Genomic DNA, 18,470 nt, shown 5'->3' on the forward strand with positions numbered 1-18,470 from the left:
TTAACTTCTCAAGATCTTGCTTTCTCTGAATAAATTCATAAGAAAGCTTCTCATGATCAGTTAAGAGAGTGTTATGATGATTTTGAAGGTTGTCAAACTTTGTTTGAAGTCTTTGAAGATTATCTGTCAGAGTCTTGGTTCGATTCAATTCCTCACCCAACAGGTCATCGCTTCTGTCTACTTGATTTTGAATCTTTTCTAAAGCCTTCTGTTGTTTAACAGCAATTTTAGCAAGTTTCGAGTAGCTAGGCTTGAGATTGTCATCAGATTCATCCTCACTAGAGTTAGAGGGGGACTGTTTGAGCACCTTGGAATCTTTTGCCGTAAAGCAGTAGGTGGAAGCATAGTCATCGGTGCTCTTGTCAGCAGAATTGGGGAGGTCATTTTCTTCAGTGTTGAAGATGGACTTGCTGACGTAAGCAATAGCGAGAGCTAGGCTAGCCACACCTGAGTCTGATTCCTCAGATTCCTCCTCTTCCACATTATCCTCAGATTCCGCTTCAGAGTCCATTTCCTTGCCAATGAATGCCCGGGCCTTCTTGGAATTGCTCTTCTTGTGAGATGAAGACTTTAAGATTTTGATGATGAAGACTTTGAAGATTTCTTCTTCTTCTTTGAGTCATCAGAATCGTCATCTTTGTACTTCTTATTCTTTGATTCCTTTTCCCACAGAGGACAATCAGACATATAGTGACCAGGTTTCTTGCATTTGTGGCAAGTTCTCTTTTTGTAGTCATGAGACGAGGAATCATCATTTCTTGAAGACTTTCCAAAACGACCGCGGCGAGAGAACCTCTGGAATTTCCTCACGAGCATTGCTAGCTCCTAGCTCAATTCTTCAGGATCACCAAGGCTGCTACCAGAATCTTCAGCTTCAGACTCAGATACTACCTTGGCCTTCAGTGCACATGATCTTCCGTAGCTCGGTCCATAGAGATCTCTCTTCTCAGCAAGCTGGAACTCATGAGTATTTAGCCTCTCGAGGATATCAGCGGGAGCAAGTGACTTATAATCAGCTTACTCTTGAATCATCAGTGCAAGGGTGTCAAATGAAGAATCAAGTGATCTCAGCAATTTCTTCACCACCTCGTGGTCGGTGATGTCAGTGGCACCAAGTGCTTGAAGCTCATTTGAGATGTCAGTGAGGCGATCGAAGGTTTGATGAACATTTTTGTGTCGAGTCTTTTGACGCGGTTGAAGAGATTGCGAAGAACATCAACTCGGGAGTCACATTGAGTTGAGACTCCTTCGTTGACCTTTGACAGCATGTCCCAAATTAGCTTGGCAGTTTTCAGGGCACTCACTCTGTTGTACTGTCCTTTGCTCAGATGGCCACATATGATATTCTTCGCTTGAGAATTGAGTTGCTTGAATCTCTTCACATCAGCAGCATTCACAGACGGAGTGACTGAGGGAACACCATATTCCACAACGTACAGAGATCGTTATCAATTGCCTCAAGATGCATATGCATCTTGTCCTTCCAGTAGGGGTAATCCGTCCCATCAAAGGTAGGACACCCAGCCGAAACCTTGATCATACCTGCAGTCGACATAACTAAAACTCTAGGCGGTTAAACGAAAATCACACATAACAAGGGAGTACCTTGCTCTGATACCAATTGAAAGTGCATTACGTCAACTAGAGGGGGGGTTAATAGGCGATTTTTATGAATTCTTCACTGAGGAATTTCAGGGTGAGAAAATTCCTAAGCGAAGAACTACTTGCAGCAGAATAAGTACTCAGGTATAAGGATAACAGAGCAACATCATAGTCATCATGATGAAATGAAAGACAAACACAGAGTACAGAAAGCGTAAACACAGGATAAGCAGGATGAATACAAGTTGACCGAAGAAATAGGACTGAGGAAATAGAGAAAGTCTTCAGTCAAAGTCTTCAAACAGTAATGATCAGGTACATCAACACATAACTGAGGAAATGAAAGGGTTGAGGAAATAGAACCAGTAGGCTTGGTGAAGAAAATGATTTGGTAGACCAGTTCCAACTGTTGTGGCAGTTGTACGTCTGGTTGGAGTGGCTGAGTATTTAAACTCGAGGACACACAGTCCTAGACACACAGTCCTCACCGTATTCTCCTTGAGCTAAGATCACACAGACCTCACCCAACAGTAGTGGTAAGTCTTCACAGGTGACTTCCAAACCTTCACAGACTTGGTCACTCGGCAATCCACAATTCCTCTTGGATGCTCAGACCATGACGCCTAACCGTCTGGAGGATACACAGTCCTCAAAGGTAACAAGCGTCGGTTCCACACAGGAACAATCTCTTCAGTGATGCTCAATCACTTTAGGGTTTGTAGGTTTGGGTTTGGGATTTGGGTTTTCCTCACTTGATGATTTTCGCTCAAAGTCCTCGGAGGATGGGATGCTCTCAAATGACAAGTGTCAGTTTCTCTCGGAGCAGCCAACCAGCTAGTGGTTGTAGGGGGCGGCTATTTATAGCCTAGGGAGCAGCCCGACATGATAAGACATAAATGCCCTTGGCTGATATGACCGTTAGGTGGTAGGATATTTTGGGACAGCTGGCGCGCGGCACAGCAACGGTCGAATTTGAGGTTCGAATTCCTCAGGGCTATCATGTTCTTCATTGTGTAGGCAATTCGCACTGGCGAATTTCTAACTCCTCAGTCAGAACAAATTCCTCATAGACCAGAAGATCTTCGTCTCTGTCACTGAAGAAATTGACTGAATTGATCTGAGATTTCCAATGGCTTCACTCGAAGGATTGGGTAGGTGTAGGATTTTGAGATGAGCATCACTTGGAAATCGGTTTCCTTAGTATTCCCTCGACCCCCTTTAACAGTACGGTGTTTCCTATGACTTAAGAAAGAGTAAATGAAACTACGAAAACAAAAGTCTTCACACTTCAAATTCCTCGCATGAATATCTAAGTCTTCAAGGTCACACCAATTTCTTCACTTTCAAAGTCTTCAGGAGAACCAAAGTCTTCAGTCGAAGACATTCATTTTTAGGGGTCGATTTTCACTGTAAATATCAAACTCCTCATTGACTTATAGAGCCTGTGTACACTCACAAACACATTAGTCCCTTAACCTATAAGTCTTCAATACACCAAAATCACTAAGGGGCACTAGATGCACTTACAAGATTGAGCTCCATAGGAGTATCAACGGTGCGCTCATCACTAAGAGCAGCACAAGTAAGAAGTCCTGGATATACTTTTCTTGGGAAATAAAGAAGGCATCAGAGGTGGATGAAACCTCAATCCCAAGAAAGTAACGAAGAGGACCAAGATCAGACATAAGGAACTGCTCACTGAGGTGGGCCTTGATAAAGGCAATGTACTCAGAATCATCGTCGGTGATGATCATGCCATCAACATATAGAAGAAGAAGAGTCCTACCACGAGCAGAAAGGTGGACAAACAACGTTGAATCATGAGCACTGGGCATAAAACCAGCTGCAGTCACCACAGAGGTGAAGCGCTCAAACCAGGCACGGGGGCTTGCTTAAGGCCATAAAGAGAGCGATGAAGACGACAAACCATGCCATCGGGAACAGAATACCCAGGTGGTGGCTGCATATAAACCTCCTCACATAACTCACCATTTAGAAAGGCATTCTTCACATCAAGCTGAGACACAGACCAATGGTGAATAGAGGCCAGGGCGAGAAGTGTACTGACAGTGGTCATATGGGCCATGGGAGCAAAAGTCTCATCGTAATCATGACCATGCTCTTGTTGAAAGCCATGAGCCACAAGACGAGCTTTATAACGCTCAAGAGAACCATCAGAGCGAGTTTTTATCTTATAGACCCACTCACAAGTGATGGGATGAACACCGGGAGGAAGAGAAACCAGATCCCACGTGCCGGTGCGCTTAAGGGTGGCAATCCCCTCAGCCATTGCAAACTGCCATTCAGGATGCACAATAGCATCTTGATAAGAAGTCGGCTCAAGAACGGTCGAAATACCATAGTGAGATGGAGAATATCAGTCAGGGGGCGGACAAGACCGAGAACGAAGACCATAAGTCGGCTGAGAGGAGGAAGACGACACATTAGAAGTAGAGGGCATATCAGTAGACTCATCCACAATGTGTGGACGACGAGTATAATGAAAAGGAAAGGAGGGAAGTGGTGGAATCATTGGAGACGAAGACGGGGAATGTATCGACAAAGGTGGAGAAGGGGAAGTATTGGTGATGAAGATAGAGAAGATGAAGGTATCCATGATGAAGGTGGAGAGTCATGTGATGAGGGAGAAGAAGAAACCGTAAGAGAGGACGGCGTCGAATCTGCAACAGCGGGACGAGGAGTAGGAATACTGGGCATAGAGGGAGGTGTATCATGTTAGGGAAATATGCAACTTCATATTATTAGGAGGCCAAAGCCATCATATATACATGTATAAGAGAACACTAAGAGAGATCAACATCAAAGCTACTGCCAGCACAGATTAGCCCCCGCGTCGTCTTCTTGGCGGTTCAGGGGAGAGAAAAAACTTGTCGTCGCGACTCCTCCCCCTCCCCTCCTAGTCTCGCCGCCACCGGAGGGGTCTCCCTGGCAAAGGTCGGGCGGCCCTGAGGAAGGTGGCGGCGGGGCAACGATTCCCTTGTGGTGGCGCGGCCATGCCAGAGCTCCGCGCGTGGCAAAGGAGTTGCGGACGGCAACGGCCACCGCCGCGGGACGGGCAAAGCACGACGATCCGATTGGCCTGGCGCTGCGAGCACACTGTGCGTGGCGACGGTGTGGCCTACGATCTCCTACTTGGCGGCTTGGATCTGGGGCTTCTGGTCTGGGTTGGGCATCCAGGTTAGGGCTTTGCATGGTGTCACACGGCGACGGCCGCTCTGCTGCGTGCTGGGCTGTTGGTGGTGGCCGGCCAGGAGGCGGTGGTGGATCTGGCTTTAGATCTGTCCGGTGGCGAGTTTGGAGCGGCAAGACTTCCGGTGAAAACCGAGCCTCGACTACGGTCATGATGGACGATGGCGTCATCTTTTGGCGTCGTTACCTTGTCGAAAGTGTCGTCGTAGCAAGCCGCGTCACTCCTTTCGGCCTGCTCTGGGGAAAACCCTAGATCTGTTTTCATGGATCGGACGATGGCGACGTTAGGCGTCGCGCTCCTTGCTGGAGGCATCGTTTAGGAGCAGGTACCGACTTGGGTGGACAAGTGATGGAGCGGCGTGGTATCTATCGCGTCATCGACGACTGGTCTCGGCGGCGTCGCGCAGCGGGTTTTTGCCGACAGATGTGTGACGATGGACGCGCGCAGGGAGGTGGCGTTGTCTGGCGTCATGGTGGCTTCGACGGCGGTTAGACCGGGCACGGTAGATGCATCAGTACAACACTGAAGATGAATTGGTGGCAGGTGGCTGCGGCGGCCTCATACCCGGCAGGCGTCCTGGTTGAGGAGTGCGCCAGACTGGTGGGTGCCCCATACCCGGCATGTGTTCTGGTTGGGACCTCAGGTCTTAAATGTTAGGTTTGGCTGCAAGGCTTGTTTGGTATTAGGCTCAAACTATGAGCATCCCTTCATCAACTGGATAGGAGTAGCGATAGAAGTTGCCTAGACGATGGCTTTAGTCTTATTATTGTATGACTTTGTAAGGACTTATGTGAATAATTAATAAAATGACTGCATGAATCGTCCAGATGCAGAGGCTGTCGGTCCTCCTTTTCTAAAGAAAAAAGAAAGGCTAGAATACAAAAGGTCAAAGGTCATCATCAGTATAACTATAATACGGGTTATGCAGTGGGCTTGTCAGGTCGTCAATGGCAGCCTGCATATGAAGAAGTTGGGTGCCCCCTAAGTGGTTTTTTTTTTTTTGCATGGTTAGCGCTGCAACATCGGTTGTGGATGTCAGATCGAAGAGCTAGGCACGGCTTGCAGGATGACTCATCGGCATATTACACGTATCTCCAGCAAGAAGATAATGTTGAGCATATCCTAACCCGATGCACTTATGGTAGGGAGGTTTGGTGTGGAGTTTGGGATCAGCTCTAGATCAATGTAAGCGGTCCTCTGCCTGCTGACTCGACACTGTATTGGTGGTTAATGGAAAGGAGGAACTTTCGGAAGAACGACAAGAGGGTTTGACACCCTGTTACGGTTGCTTGGCCTCTCTACAATGCACGGGTGTTCAACCGGGTGCAACAGCAGCGGCAGACGGAGGAGCTCATTGATAAGGTGTGTTACATAGGTTTGTGAGGAGTTAGGCTTCTTTGTACTAAGTGTGGGTGGTGAAGTGGGTCTCTTGTCTACCAAATGTGTGCATTCGTCGTGGATTCTTGTAAATATTCTCTATCTTCTATAAAAATATAGTACGCCATTGGCGTACTCTTGAAAAAAAAAAGGCTCCTAACAAAAATGCATAGAAAACAAACAGATAAACCTGTATATCCATTCATTCATATTGTCAACCAAAGGGATTTCCATGACATCATTTCTCCACCATGCTATACGGAGACTCATCACAGCCTCGTTACACTTTGTCCAGTATATGCTCACAGCGTGCCATATTCACAATCAAGTGTCGTGTTGATCCTTGGCCAATCAACATCCATGCTCACCTGGTCAGTGTCCAATTCAGTTCTTCCAACTCTAGTCAGATCGAAACGTCTCTGCTCTCGTCCTCTGTCATGTGTGGCTATGCCATCTTGCACTTCCTAGTGAACAGTTTAGTAGCTGAGCAGCAGGCGATTACGAGAAGCACCACAGCAATGACAAAAACTGCAGGTAGCATATGAAGTCCATCAAGACATACAACTAGATAAGTGCTGCAATGTGAGGAAAGCGACAAATCATGGTTTGAAACGTTGAGATCGATGTTAGTAGCATACCGGCAATGGTGCCAAAGAACAGCAGCGCAAGGCGGTGTCGTACAAGCCATGGAAGCTCTGTTTCAAGACTACAATGTGCTTCAAAAGAATGCCCTCCTTTTTTGTTTGCATGTGCATTTGATGGCTTCAGCTCAGATATAGGGAACTCCACGCCATCAACAGAATTTCCCTGTAAATCTCTTAGTTCAATTTTAACCCGTGGAGTTACTGCATTCCAATCTATTTCGATTGCTCCAAAATTTGGCTGACCTGATACATACAACAACAAAAGGACCAACCGATGAAGGACTACAAGAACAATTCAAACCACAGCAGAGAATAAATTAAATATGGGCTGAAAATTCGTAATGATGTTCACAGTTTCATGGTCATAGCATTAAACTGCAGCTTTTAGAAGAAAAAAACTTGTGAAATGAAAGCTTACCATATGAGCATGATTTGTGACGGCAGTTAGGGCTGAAGACTCGCATGGGGGTTGGTGTCAGCCAAGCCAGAAGTCTCATAACAGATTGGAATACTGCTGGTACAGAATTCTCGACAGACTGGGTAAGACCACTTGAGGTAATATCATACAATGGATATTGAGCACCACAGTCAAAACGAGCGATTTCTCCAAAATGAACATCGCCACTAATAAATAAGACCCCATTTCTCTGCATATAGTCAGCGCATATTCCGTGAAAATAATAAACAGGTAAGACAAATAGTCATTTTAGATGACACCTGTGGAATATTGCGAAAAATCCAACACTGCTGTAATGAGTAAATCTAAAGCTTTACAGCATGCCAATAGGGGACACATCATCAAACTGGGCTACATTTTTTCTAATATGAGAATAAATGGGTCATAAACAAAGTAAAACTGTGAAATATGACAGCTACTTAATTAATGAATATGCCGAAGAAGAACTGCCTTTTAGTAAAGTAATAGTAAGCAACCTTACTAGTATCGATCAGTTTAAATAGCCGTTCTCTCTCCCTCGGAAAGCGTGCCCAGGACTCCACATAGAACAAAGGTCTAGTGGTGGCAGAAAGATTGGACACTACCTGCATAAACACATTGGAAAATGTTGTGTTACTCTATGCTACTCCAATGAAAATCAAATAGAAATAATAATAAAAAATAACGGAAGTGCCAAAAGAAAGGTCAAAAAGATGGCGGTCAGTGACTAGGATCTTCTTCTGCACTCATTCAGCAGTTGTTAAAACTTAAAACACATGGAAGATAGTATTATTCAAATTATCTCATCAAAATCAATCATAGATGACACTTATGTTGCCGAATCTTTTTATCTATGTATGTGTTAGAGTACGTAATGGGCCTAATGGGCCCATTAGTCTTAGGGTTAATTAGAGATAAGGGTCGTTTGCTTAGGGGTCAAGTAAGTCTTGCTTGAGAGTCAAGTAAACCTCTCTATATAAAGAGAGGAGATGTATCAATCTAATCAAGCAAGAATTAAGAAGGAAATCCCTTCCCTCTTGCCTGGCCGTGGGCAAAAAGGCCCCCGGCCGGCCTTCTCGCGCCCTCCTTCTAGCAGCGCCATAACAATTTGGTATCAGCTAGCTCCGGTTCGATCATGTCTTCACCGCCGCCAAGCCCGTCTCTTCCGCTGCCGGTCACCTTGTCGCCTCCGGCGACCACCACGACCGTCGCCCCGCTCCTGCCCGCGCCGGGATCCTCTGTCGCGCCCGCCCCCGCCATCCTCACCTGGGAGGAGGTGTCCGGGGTGCTGCGGGACCTAACCCAGGCGGTCCAGGAGATCCACTTGTTCTTGGCCGGGTCCTACAGGCCGCACCCGGTTGTGCCGCCCATCGCCGCCGCCGCGCCGCCGTGGCTGCCGTGGCAGCCGCCGCACCAGGCGGCCTTCGCCGCGCTCGCCAGGCCGCTGCAGCTGCCATGTATCGCCACCATCGCCCAGCCCTGGCTGCAGTGGCAGCCGCCGCTCCTGGCGGCCTCCGCCGCGCCCGGCGCTCCGACGCAGCAGCCGTTGCCGCTGCCCGGCGTGACAGCGCAGCAGCCGCTGCAGCTGCAGCAGCCACCGCCGGTCAGCTCCGCCGCCCAGTATGGGATGCCCTACGACGGGAGTGCGACGACCTCGTTCCCATCAGCGCCGCCGCCATCCCAAGGCGTCCACATCCAGCAGATCAAGTCCCTGCCGTCGCCGTCACTGCTTCCGTCTTGGATCGCTACCCGCCATGTGTCGGCGGCGGTGAGGCTGCAGGCTGCTGCGCGAGGCCTCCTAGCGCGTCGGCGTGTGCGGGAGATGCGTGGTCTGCAGCTGCCGCTCCTCCAAGTTGCCCTTCGCTGCGCAAAGGACCTCGATCTCGTCCGCTGCGTCGGGGATCTGGGCATGTGGTTTCCCCCACGGGCGGCCGGCATGCTGTTTTCCCCGCGGGCAGCGACCTCAAAGTCTGCGACATCGGCGGTTGGGGGGGCGCACCCCTCGTCATTCTCCATCACAAGCCCTCCACTCTTCCCTGTGCGGTGCAGACCAACAGCCATACACATGCACTCCTTTTGTCCAGGTGGTGTCCATGGGATCCAGGTGGCTGTACATGTGCACATCCAAAATAAAGCGTCCTAGTCTATTTCAGGTTGAGAATAATAAAACAAGCCGAGATGTAAAAGGCTTGTTTTTAGGTGTTAGGTTTGTGTTGCGTCGAGTCATGGTTATAAGTTGGTTAGGCTGCAGCTCGAGGACAAGCTGCATGTCCAGGTGGGGTGTAGTGTTAGAGTACGTAATGGGCCTAATGGGCCCATTAGTCTTAGGGTTAATTAGAGATAAGGGTCGTTTGCTTAGGGGTCAAGTAAGTCTTGCTTGAGAGTCAAGTAAACCTCTCTATATAAAGAGAGGAGATGTATCAATCTAATCAAGCAAGAATTAAGAAGGAAATCCCTTCCCTCTTGCCTGGCCGTGGGCAAAAAGGCCCCCGGCCGGCCTTCTCGCGCCCTCCTTCTAGCAGCGCCATAACAGTATGAAATGATAAGAGAACCTTTGATTCAATACTATCATCTGCCACAAAATTGTGGTGACGAACTGAAGACCTACTGGGAGTCCCATTCCCACTTGAGATTATCATCCTTGCTGCATGGGCCAATTCGATCACTAGGAATGGCTTCATTTTTAAGGGCATACCTCCTGGTTTATATAAATGCTGGAAGACATTCAAAGAGGAACTCAACTGGGTTGTACACAGAGCAAACAGGAAGGAGTATGTGAACTTCAAGGAGTGGGTTCAAGCCTTTAGATGATACCATTCAGTTCAGTTAGCTGCCCTGTTTTCAAGGCACTCATGTATTTGTGCCTACTCTTTTCTCTGTTTTTTGGACGTCTGGTTCTCCAGATCCTGTATAGCCTTTGTTTTGTTTTCTCTTCGCTTTTAATTCTTTTATACAGACTATCTTTGTATCTTATTTTGAAAATCAATAAAAATACGCAGCAGAGCCTGCTGTTTCCCTAAAAAAACTGAAGGTGTATACCCAAACTTTGCAAATTCCTTACCACACTAAGTTTCTGCATGTTCCAATGCTTTTATGAAAATTTTAAGTTTGCAACAAGACCAGTCATAATCCTAGGACAGATCCATACTTTGCAGTATCCTATATCCACTTCTATTGGAAGAACACATAAACAGCCACCAGAGTTTACCCTGTGTCTATTTTAGGACTAGTGAGAGAGTATACTTACCTGAATTGAAGATCCAATGATGGTCATCTCTGACTGAGGACCACGTAGCTCCCTCTCCAGCCACTGCCACTGAGGATCTCCAAGTATAGTTCCATCACTTAAGAGTGGGTCTCTGTGATATCTGGTGTCCAACATTATTACCTGCAATAATGTATGAATATTTGTAGTGCATGTAAAATTAATAGTGAAATGGAATCTTCAACGAAATTTGCAAACACACTGGTTCACTTTTGTGTTTTTGACTGATAAATCACCATTTTAGAGCATGTAGAAGTTGTCACCAACTCAAAACTTATGCCGGTGCTCATTATATCTGCCAGGGTGCTATTTTATACTGGTTATAAACAATGAGTGTATTGTGTTTAACCATGCTGGACTAAACAAATATGGAGTAGCATACAAACTATATATGCAAAAGCAACATCAACTGAAAAGACAAGCACAAATCAGCATACACCAAGTACCAGGTTGTTACAAAACTAACTTGTGATGGGGGTTTCTATGTAAGGAATATAAATAATGAAGCAAAAGATGCTGAAGGGATAACTAGAAGAGCTCAAATATTTATTCTAGAAACCTATGAAATGGTACTTGGTTGCAAATTATATAAGGATAAAAGGGGAACATTGTGCACACTGGAAGAATCGCAAACATGTTTATTTATGCCTATGGAGACATCCTATTTGAACAAGATTTTGACAAATATAAAACTTCAAGTTTTACAGCAAAAGTTGCACATGGTATTATAGACTCTACCTTTACACGTTTTCCTTCAGGGCCAAACATGTATGAGGCATAAACACCTGCTTGCTTCCTCCTAAATAAACAAGAGAGAAAGTACTGTGAGGTTTCTGATGGCCTGCAACTGCAGGTGTGAAGATCTGAAATATTCAAAAAAGATTCGAATATTCTGCGGAAAAACAGATTTGCAAGAAACATCATAAAGCAAAACAAAGGAATTCTGGAGTACCATCATTTACAAGGCAGTGACCGCATACAAAAGAAGATCAAGAACTCATAATTAATTCAGTGGTCATGCGTATATACCGTGGACTGTCTTCATCTTCATCCAGGAAATCTAATAGAAGCCTTTGGGAGAACACTTTTCCACTATATTCCTTTCCTGCATCATTCACTCCATAATCATGGTCATCCCATGTTCCAATGACCTGCACATTATAGTGAACAACAGTGATGCCAAGTACTTAATTAAGTGGAAATTTTGAAATAAGAAACGATAATAAAGTTGCACGAATCTTCATGTGCTCAACGGATACGAAAACTGTCCCGATTCGCAAACATAGCACTGAGCAATAAAATGAACAAATAAAATTTTGTGGCGGCCTACTGCTCACTGCTCAGTTGTAGATTAACATCATGAAATTGACTCCTTAACTGGTGTGGAATAATCAGTGCCATCAACATAGTATCTGCATTTCATGATACTGAATTTTGTAATAAAGACAAACGCAACCCCAGAACCACAAGAAACCTCCCCCACCCAGCTCCAACAAACCATGTTTTGGACTTGCAGACACAGAGACCAGACAAAACAGTGGACTATTTAACCCTGTAATAAAGAAGCAAAATCTCACAAGACAGTGAAGTCGCTAGCAACAACAGTGGGTGCCATCAAGAAAAGGAACTTGTCCTGGTCGACCTTAAAGAAACAAAATCTAACGACCGACTACCGAATACACAGGCAATGGCAATTGACTACAGCTAGCAATTTCAAGAGAGCAAACGACGGGGAGCTCACCCTAGCCCTCTCCCTCAGCTTGGCGTACCCCGGGTTGGCCTTGGCCAGCTCGTACTTCCCGCGCAGCTCCTCCTCGGTCGCCGGGTAGAACCGCGGCACGTTCCTCCAGGGCCCCACCGTCCGCTCCCTCCCGAACACCCGGAACGGGCGCTTGTTGTCCCCGTAGACGTTGTCCCCGAGCCAGATGAAGACCTGCGGGTCGAACCCCACGATGGCCTCCCACACGGGCTGCAAGGAAACAACAGCAAACAGACCCCCGTCACCTCCATCCACTCAAGCAAGGGCAAGGAAGTCGAGACCAGGCGGTGCAGCGGGCGTTCCGTCGAGCACCTGGGGCGCGCTCTGGTTGGCGCAGGAGCCAAATGCGATCCTGGACACCACGGCGGTGGTGTTGGGGGCGGCGCGGAGGGAGGGGACGAAGAGGATGAGAAGGAAGAGATGGACGAGCCGGGAGCCGGCCATTGGTGCGAGCGAGCTTGAGAGCAGAGAGGAGAAATGGTGGGGGGTTCCGCGGAGAAGTGGGAATATTCCAGTTCCCACGTTTTCCTTTTTCTTCGAGAATTGCATCGATGGATCCTGGTGATACGTGTGATGTGGTAAACGAAGCAGGTGGGTGAAAACCGGGCAATGAACAGCTTGATGAGCCTGTTTTTTTTTTCCTTTTCTAGTATATACTCCCTCCGTAAAGAAATATGAGAATGTTTAGATCACTAAAACCAAGTATTACAATAATATGACACGGGCGGGCCGTAAGCCATTAGATATTATATTTTTGATGAGTTGAAGAAGAGAGAGGAAGAGAGAGAAAGGAAGCGGACTACTAATTAACAGCTCGTTGCAGCACGCGCTCCTAGACTTGTTATGAGAGAGTGAGTGGGCCATATATTAAAAAAATACTCCATCTTATAATATAGGACGTTTTTTAACATTATACTATATAACTATTGTACTTGCCGGTTATAAACTTGACTACACTATATAAGATGTGCAAAATTATATAGCCAGTAACTGGCTATACTATTAACCATGCTCTAAAGAGGGAGTACATGTGATGATGTCCCCTACATTGCTGCCGCCGGAACTTTGCGACAAAAAAAATCTAAAACTAACAGAAGTAAAAATAACTTATGACTAACATACATGAATTGTTGATATGATGCGCTGCATCTATATCTATACTATTTATAAAAGAGCGAATATTTTCTTTGTTAAAGCCACCCAACAAATGCACACGGACATATTGCAATCACCAGATTAGTCTCATTTAATTAAATCTAATTGTCAAAATTAATCTGATCCAATATCTAATGTGGACTTAGCAATTATCAGGGAGTGGGCCACTCCACGGGCAGAGCAATCGGTTCGCACGAAGGCTGGCCTTTGATTCCCTGTAGGCCCGCTCAGAAGAGTCATACGCAGCGGAGGCACTCCTGAAGCCCGCGCAACATGCATTCCAAGAGGTCGGGTCCCCCAACAAAGCATTTTTTTAAGATTGAGCTCTATAGAGAAAAACTTAGCCTATGTTGTCTCAACATAGTGGGTCCCAAGCCCGGGTAAAAAAGGAAGGTTGTGATAGGCTTGGCGAGCCAACGTAAAAACTCAGCCACTCTTATGGAGATGAAATCCAAAAGATTTTCGTTGGGGTGTAACCCTCTCAGTGACACGCCACATCGGAACCTTCGGGAGGTGATACCTGGAGAGGGTGTTGTCCCTTAGCATAAGCTGGTGGTTGCCGACTTCTGCTTTCGGATTCATGTACAACGGGATAAGCATGCCAAAGTCGCTAGAACAAAGTGGTGGAAGCTCAGGGACAAGGTAGCTTAGGCGTTCAAGGACAGGGTCATTAAGGAGGGCTCTCGGGAGGAAAAAGGGGATGCGGACAATGTGTGGATGAAGATGGCGACTTGCATTCGTATAGTGGCTTCGGAGGAGTTTGGAGTGTCCAGGGAAAGTAGAGGTAGAAGCGAAGTTAAGGATACCTGGTGGAATGATGATGTCCAAGGCTATTAAGGAGAAGAGATATTGTTTCAGACGCCTATACCTGGATAGGAGTGTAGACAACATAGAGAAGCACAAGATGACGAAGAAGGCCGCGAAGCAAAGCTATCAGTGAAGCAAGGGGTTGGGCGTATGAAGACCTCTACCAGCGGTTAGGCACAAAGGAAGGCGAAAGGGACATCTATAAGATGGCCAAGATCCGAAAGAGGAAGACGAGGGATGTTAACCAAGTCAAATGCATCAAGAACGGAGCAGACCAACTCTTGGTGAAGGACGAGGAGATTAAGCATAGATGGCGGGAGAATTTCGACAAGCTATTCAATGGGGAGAATGAGAGTCTACCATTGAACTAGACGACTCCTTTGATGATACAAGCACGCGTTTTGTGCGGCGAATCCAGGAGTCTGAGGTCAATGAAGCTTTAAAATGATCAAAGAAGGCAAGGCGATAGGCCTTGATTTTATCTCCATTGAAGTGTGGAAAGGCCTCGGGGGCACAACGATAATATGGCTAACTGTAACACCCCTGATGATAAGCCACAATAACTTCACCCTAATGATTACTAAGCTTGATTGCCCCTTGATTAAAACTCAATTCAAATTCAAATTTAAAATAAAGTCAAAGTTAATATTTCTTCAAACAGTAAAACTAAAATATTTGCATTATTCTAAAAATTATCATGATCATTGTCATGTTGAAAACCAACTTCATTTGACTCACAAATAAATTCCTAGGAAATTAATAATGGTCCAACATCAACTAAAATGGCCTTTTCAAAATAAAAAAATTATTTATTTAACTCCAATTGCCTTCAAACTTTGTGTGCAATCTCAAAATAGTACCTAGTATTTGTGTGCTAAGTATCATGTGTAGCAAAATTCATTTGTTAGCTGAAGTAAATAGAAAATAATAGAGAAAAAAAGAAAAAGAAAACTAAAAAAGGTAAGGCCCATGTGGTCTGGGAAAGGCCCAGCCCTTTCCCCTCACTCGCCCCCCTCTATCGTGGTAATCTCACATCAGATGCCAGGGGGTGGCTTATCGTGGGTGGAGCCATGAGGACGTCGTCGGGTTCCAGAAGCGAGAGTGAGCACGAGTTCGAAGGCACACGAGACGTACCCAGGTTCGGGGCTCTCCGGAGAGATAACGCCTCTACTCCTGCTATGATGACTATGATCAAATGACTACAAGGTTTCTCCTTCAGCTGTGTTGCTAGAGGAGGAAGAAGGGTCGGGCTAGCTCTCTTCTCCTAGCTATGGTGTGTGGTGGAATGAGGGCTGGACCCTTTCCATGGGTGAGCCCTGGGGGGGTTTATAGTCCAACCCCCCAGGGGTACATTCGTAATACGGCCGGGTGTAGGACCCGGACGTCAGTGTCTAAGGTCGCTAGGTTCTCCACCAACAGTTGGGGCCTGCCGCTGGAGGGCCCCACCGGCTGTCAAGAATCCGAATGATAGGTAGGGCTCGTCGCTTGCGGGCCACGCTGATTGCCTTTTGCTGTAGCCCTGTCCTTGATGACGGAGGCCGCATCAGGAGTTGTATGGCTATAGTCCCGCGTACGACGGGTTGGTGGCCGCTTGGTCAGCGCACATTGTGGCCACGCTCCGTCTCGTCGAAGCAGGTGAGTGCGGACTCCGAGGGAAGGGAAGGGCGGCTGCTGGATATCGGCCCGCCCCCAAAGCAGCCTTCTAGGGGGCGCCGTCTTCTGGGAGCCCGCGTACTGGTAGGGCCTGCCGCCTACGGGCCATACTGGTTACCCTTTATGGCAGCATGGCCCTTGCTGACGAGGGTCATGTCATGAGTCGCATGGCTACAGTTCCACGCCTGGCAGGTAGGTAGCCGCTTGGTCAGCTCATACTGTAGCCACGCTCCTCTGGGATTTGGGGGAGTAGGTGGCTTGTACCACGCCCCGTCTTGTCGTAGTGGGTGAGTGCAAACTCCGAGGGGGAGGACGGGCTGGCTGCTGGAGGCGGGCCCACTCCCCACACCGTCTTTTGGGGTGCGCTGTCTTCTGGAAGCCGGTCGCGAGGTCTTGTCCGCCTTCTAAGGGGACGTCGTCTTCGGGAAGGCGGCCACCTGGTCGATAGGCTTGAGGGGCAGTGCAAGCTCCAATGTTTTGAAATGCTAAGGGGTGCTGATGAGGCTACCTGGGGTCTATCCCCCCGACAGTAGTACCGAAGCTGGTGAGGCGCCACGGCCCGATGCCGGAGTGCCTCAGTAGTTTCCTCCTCCAAGAGATCCAGGGTCATTGCTTTGTCCGGCTTGAAGAAGCCGTCTGCCAGGAGTCGGCCGAGGTAGAGCCGGCCGCTTGGTGGATTTGAATCGCCATAGCAGGCGCCAGGCTGACGGCGCTGGGTGGCGCGCTTGCCGCCCGTTGCACGCTTGCCACGCGTCGCCAGCAGGCCAGGCCGACCTGCCAGCCCACGCGCGTGACAGAACGTTGCTGCAGGCTCGGGCCCACCACTACAGGGCCTCAGCACGCGCGCGGATCCGCTGCGGTCGAGGTGGATGATAACCCACAAGTATAGGGGATCGCAACAGTTTTCAAGGGTAGAGTATTCAACCCAAATTTATAGATTCAACACAAGGGGAGCCAAAAAATATTTGAAGGTATTAGCAGCTAAGTTGCAATTCAACCACACCTTGAGATTAATTATCTACAGCAAAGTGATTAGTAGCATAGTAATATGATAGTTTTTATGATAGCAGCAGTAGCAACAATAACGGTAACAGTGATAGATGGCTCTCCTCTCCACCACCGCCACCCTCCCCCTCCCTCTCCTCCACCGCACCAACCATGGCGTTCTCTAGCTCCTCCACCCATGGAGGGCTTACTGCATTAGGATTTTTCATCGGGCATTGCCCTTGCTGATCAGGTGAGGCGAAGGTTTGGATTCACTGTTCATTTCTCGCCCTCTAGAGACGCCAAGGAGTTCTTTTTGGTGGTCTCTTTTTCCTCGGCTTCCTTCCCCTCTCGGTGGATTCTGTTGGAATCGCTCTGCAGTGTTGTACTGGTGGTCTTTGCTTGGATTTCAATGTGGTGCAAATCAATTCTCGTTCCTTTCGATTTTCTATGGCAAACAACAAGCTGGGGCATTTCATCTATAAGCTCAAAGACCGCATTTGGCCAGATTTTGTTTGCCACTTCCACTTGGTTAACGGGAGATTTTCCAAAGCCCCAATACTTGCCACTAGTTGGCATGCAGACACGGAATTGACTGATATTGCTGCTCGTAAACCCTTGGCTATCAAATCTGACTTGATGTTCTTACATTCCAACAAGTATGCGTTACAAGGTTCATATACAGACTGCAACATGAGTAGTTTGACACCAATTTCCTCTATGGTTTTCTCGGATAACAATGCTCATGAGGCTTCTTCTTCCACCCTACCAACGAAGATGATCATACCTAATTCTTCCAAGGATATTCAAATTAAGTTTGGATCTTTTTCTTCATTCGCAAAAGTTTCCACCACTCATGATCCCCCTAATTCTTCCCCCGACAGCATTGATCATATTGCTTTGATGGAGCTATTTATGTCTGAGGAAAAGTTAGAGGAGCAACAATTGCCCAGTCACATTAATTTGGGGGGATTTCAATGCCCGTTAAATGTGCCTTATCCACCTCTTTCGTGGAATTATTTGAATTCGGCCTTCCGTTATGCTCCCCTCATACGTCTTGGTCGCCTATGCTCACAGCTTGTCGCAAAGCGGACTTGGCCCAGGCCCACTATTCTCTTGATGAGATTATGTCATTACCAGCCCACTGGGCCACTCTTTGCCCACGATGCTTACAATGGGGCCATAACAAATTTGCTTGTCAAGCTCGCATAATTTGTCTTAAATGTTCGGGACCAGATCACAAGGCAACAAATTGTACAAGTTTTGGAAATTACCAGCCTATTCCTAAAGATAATCAGCCGAATCACAATCAAAATAACTTGTCCGGATCTTCTGCTCCTTCCGTTCGCCAAGGCCACAGACGGAGGAAGACCAGGTCACCGTCTGATGCACCATCTGTGCCTTCTATGGGCACGTGGCACGATCTTGCCACAAGAGACAATATGCGCAAAAATGGAAGTGGATTCCCAAGGCATCTAGTCTTTCGTTTCCTACCCCTCATGCTCCGTCTCCCGCTCCATTTCCCCAAACGACGCCGCCCAGTCCAGTCTCATAACCATTACAGCTCTCTGAGCAAA

The 18,470-nt window shown here is 47.3% G+C and overlaps 1 protein-coding gene across 1 annotated transcript; it reads right to left on the reverse strand.

Moving 5' to 3' along the window:
• Nucleotides 1–6,362: 6,362 nt before the first annotated feature.
• On the reverse strand, nucleotides 6,363–12,852 carry LOC123137163 (alkaline phosphatase D). The gene is made up of 9 exons (XM_044556778.1): nucleotides 12,607–12,852; nucleotides 12,277–12,504; nucleotides 11,565–11,686; nucleotides 11,274–11,334; nucleotides 10,518–10,658; nucleotides 7,768–7,875; nucleotides 7,253–7,481; nucleotides 6,829–7,077; nucleotides 6,363–6,718 (listed from the first exon to the last, which is right to left on the reverse strand). Exons 1-9 carry the CDS (start codon nucleotides 12,841–12,843, stop codon nucleotides 6,636–6,638), a joined length of 1,458 nt encoding a protein of 485 aa, XP_044412713.1. The 5' UTR covers nucleotides 12,844–12,852; the 3' UTR covers nucleotides 6,363–6,635.
• Between the last annotated feature and the right edge of the window lie 5,618 nt (nucleotides 12,853–18,470).

Source organism: Triticum aestivum, chromosome 6B (assembly GCF_018294505.1).
Source record: "Triticum aestivum cultivar Chinese Spring chromosome 6B, IWGSC CS RefSeq v2.1, whole genome shotgun sequence".
Taxonomy (NCBI): Eukaryota; Viridiplantae; Streptophyta; class Magnoliopsida; order Poales; family Poaceae; genus Triticum; species Triticum aestivum.

Coding starts and splice junctions, on each gene's coding strand:
- LOC123137163 (XM_044556778.1), bottom strand. CDS start 12,843: ATGCAATTCTCGAAGAAAAAGGAAAACGTGGGAACTGGAATATTCCCA. Junction 11,335..11,564: donor GAAGATGAAGACAGTCCACG/GTATATACGCAT, acceptor TTGTTTATTTAG/GAGGAAGCAAGCAGGTGTTT. Junction 7,482..7,767: donor AACTGATCGATACTAGTAAG/GTTGCTTACTAT, acceptor GACTATATGCAG/AGAAATGGGGTCTTATTTAT.